The sequence below is a fragment of the Halyomorpha halys genome, unplaced genomic scaffold, assembly GCF_000696795.3.
Source record: "Halyomorpha halys isolate HHAL.00 unplaced genomic scaffold, Hhal_1.1 Scaffold730.1, whole genome shotgun sequence".
NCBI classification, from domain to species: domain Eukaryota; kingdom Metazoa; phylum Arthropoda; class Insecta; order Hemiptera; family Pentatomidae; genus Halyomorpha; species Halyomorpha halys.
The window spans coordinates 322,705-326,350 of NW_027110275.1; the positions used below are offsets into that span (position 1 = coordinate 322,705).

General features: G+C 30.1%; 1 protein-coding gene across 3 annotated transcripts in view; it reads left to right on the forward strand.

Annotated features, from left to right (window-relative positions):
- LOC106685747 (coiled-coil domain-containing protein 191) overlaps window positions 1–763 on the forward strand; it is a 6,722-nt gene extending 5,959 nt beyond the window's left edge. For all 3 annotated transcript variants that reach the window (XM_067048383.1, XM_014428638.2, XM_067048384.1), the window contains exon 4: window positions 573–763. In XM_067048383.1, coding sequence (XP_066904484.1) covers window positions 573–714 — 142 coding nt within the window. In that variant the 3' untranslated portion in view covers window positions 715–763. The remainder of the gene's footprint in view (window positions 1–572) is intronic.
- The last annotated feature ends 2,883 nt before the right edge of the window (window positions 764–3,646 follow it).

Genomic DNA, 3,646 nt, shown 5'->3' on the forward strand with positions numbered 1-3,646 from the left:
CCTGAGGATCCCTGAGCCCACTCTATCCCCCACGTGTGAGGGGTAGAGCAGAGCTCAAGAGATCCCAGCGCATCCTTCTCGCCGCAGCACTGGTATATATGTTAATGTAGGAATTTATATACCAAGATACAAGGAGATATCATGCTTAAAAGGTGTGTAGTTCGGGAGTTAGAAATTATTTTTTGGACTCGTACAAAATGTGATAGGTGCAAGATTTGATACCGATTACCAACATTGTACCACTGATAGAAAACAATACACACACATTTATATATTTCAAGTTTCATTTCTGTATACATATTCTGTTGAACGTGAAGCTTATATTTCAATAGACGGTAACAGATAGGAATAAATTGGATTATACCATTTTGTAGAAAATAATAAACTTTAATTTTGAAGAAAAAAAAAACCGTTGAGCCTCATTCCCCTAAACATTCTTAAAACTACCATAACCACTAGACAAATCTTCTGTTACTTATGAGGTAATATAAAAATTGGTAGCTCCCTGTTAAATACGACAGTTTATGTTTTGTATGCACATTATTTGGAAATTTATTTATTAATATTTTCAGGATATTATTGCTCAAAACTTTTGGTCTATGGAAACAGCTTCCTCGAATATTGTATATTGAAAGAGAAAAAGAAAAAAGACTCAGAGAATGGGAAAACCGTGTCAAATCAATATTGCCAGACTACAGTATGCAGTTATTGTAGCAGAATGAATAGTATCTTTCATCACGTATAAAAGATATGTCTGTCTATATATATATATTATATTTTATAATTTAAGTAAATGATGTATAATACTAGTGTTACTGTTCAGAATTTATAGTGATATCTCTTATGTAAATAACCAAATTATATAAAATATAATTTATCTATATTTATCATAAAATAGAAAGTTAATATAATTTTTTTGAAACAAGAAACTGGTTGTATATTTCGATTGATACAACACCTACTTGACAACCGCTCTAAACTTCACATTCACTACAAAAATTATTATACACTATGATAATCAGGCCAATTTGGACATACGGAATTGATCTTTGGGGCTTTACCGAACCATCAAATTCCTCCCGCAATCCTTACAATCCAAAATCCTCCATAAAATACTTGATGCCCCTTATTACGTCACACTCATCCCCAAAGACCTTAATATCCCTTTCGTTGCAGATTTGGCCCGAAATAGATGCGTCTTTTAATCCCAAACTCCTTACCCATCCTAACCCATTATGGGTAATCCGTGTACCCCATTAGTTCTTCATCTCTCATCCCTAACAACCCCTGATAATCCTCCGAGGCGTCTAAAAAGAAGATGGCCACGGGATCTTCTAATTTAAATTAATGTTTGAAGTACCACCATCGGGTGGTTCCTTCCAAAGATTTCCAAGTGTTTAAAACATTCCACATATTTTCTTATTGCATTTTTTTGTAGAGTTGTAAATTACAATAAATAAAATAAAAAAATATATAATTTTTAATTAACAATTTTATTTTATTTCAATTTACTAACTTCATATTTATTGTGTGTCATTGACTACTATGTATTCTGAAACATAGTAGCAATTAACCTACAAGCCAATTGAGTGAGTATGCTTTGTTTACGGCTCTAGAGGTGATTGAGATAGAAATTTACATATTTTTACTAATATACACGTTACAATTTTAAGAATAATTAAATACTATTCACTACGAAAACACACATATTCAATTCCTTCTTTTACTAGTCTAGTTGTGATACTGTGATTTTACCTCGACTAAACTGTTTGGTTGTGGGATCGGCGGGCCATACAATAGTTCTGTATTACATACAATCAGAGTTGCCCTTGAGTATGCAGTAATTTCTAGTGCGTTCAACGGATTTTTTCATTTCCGGCATGCGATTCCGTTTGGCCACATATAACTTCCTAAGATAATTCCTTGCACTTTTTTGTGATCAACATCACTGTTTTAGTGGTTTTAATACGAAAAACCTTCTTATAAATAAATGACTTATTGGCTATAACAATAATTCTCATCTTTTGATTGCTTTTTTTTGTAATAGTCATCGGTAGACTTTTAACAAAAATCAATTTAATTATTACTGGGTAATAAAATTTTAAAAATTTGTAACACCCTAAGTAATATTTTAATAAATATTTTTTTAAATATAATTTATTTGATTCACAATACATCATAAAATATCTCGGAACCAGCGTTCTTGAAAACACTTTTTAACTTTCAATCTGATTATTAGTATACAACTAATTTCGAGGACGCTGCGATGTTTACAATACTATAACTACGTTAGTTGATCAAAGTAAGAATATTATTAATCGTTTTAGCATGGTTCTTATACCTAGAATAGTGACTTCATGTGACTAGAAGTTTTAAAATTAAGTATAAAAAAAAATTAAAAATCAGATTTTTGTTGATTGTTCGTTACACTGGTTGGGTAGACCGGCCTCGGAGATTCCAGTGTCAGTGAAAGCATTAATGCCTCAATTAAGATGTCGAATTCTTACGGGAAATCGAATTCCATAATGATTTTGTTTTCAAAGTTTCTCCATCGATTTTCTGCACTCAAATCGTTAAAACATTGTTTGCGAAATTTGGCGATTTACCACTTTAGGAGAAATTACTTTTATAAAATGTATTTTATTGAAAATATTTCTTTACATTGCAAATTCTAGAGATGAGTATGTTAAAAAAGATAATCAAATAAACTTCACTACCAAATTAAATTTTATTTACAATAAAAAAATATCCACTATGTTTCATTTCAAAATTCTCCAACCTGTAGAAAGAAACAGGGTGCCAATCCAGTCTTTAACACCTTTTACAACAAAAATATTATCTATATAATATTTCCAATTTCTCTCACACATCCTTAACTAGATCATTTCATTTTAATCGATTCTATTTACATTTTCAAAAATATTTATGAACTCATGAAAGGCCTATTTTTTATTTATTTATAAAAATAAAAAATATTATTCATAGCAAAATATAGGAATTTTCACTAATTTCATTACAAGAAAAAAAAGCTATTTTAAGAAAATTTTTATACTAAATTACTAAATAGTATAAAATTTTCTACTAAATATGACCGACGTTCAAATGTCCTAGAAATTTACTGAGACGTAGACGGGAATAAAGTATTAGGTCTGTTATTGAATAATTGTTTTTTGATGTACTATTATCGGCATCGAACCTACGGATTCGTAAGGTCCTGTGATTATTATGATCTTCATGATATAAACGTTGTTCTACACCGAGACTGATTTTAATGTTTTTAGCTGATAGATGAAGGAAAAGGAAAACAAGTAATTACCCAATTCGGAAAAAGAAGGCAATGGTCAATCGAAACATCTCTACGAAGAAGGCAGTAAATTATATAGTTCATTTACATAATATTTCAAAAATAGTTCTAAATTCACTCAAAGTATTGATTGTTGTTTTATCATATTGTATACTGTAATTTGTATGCCCCAATTTTTTTTTCTTTTAAACCTGCCGCTACTTAAAACTTACAACTCTAATAAACATATATATAAAACACATGAGTAGACTGAATAAAATAACTAATGAATAAAAAAAAGGGAGGGGTGTCAGAGTTACGACACAACTTCTGGAGAACTGACTTTAAACTGGAGAACATATT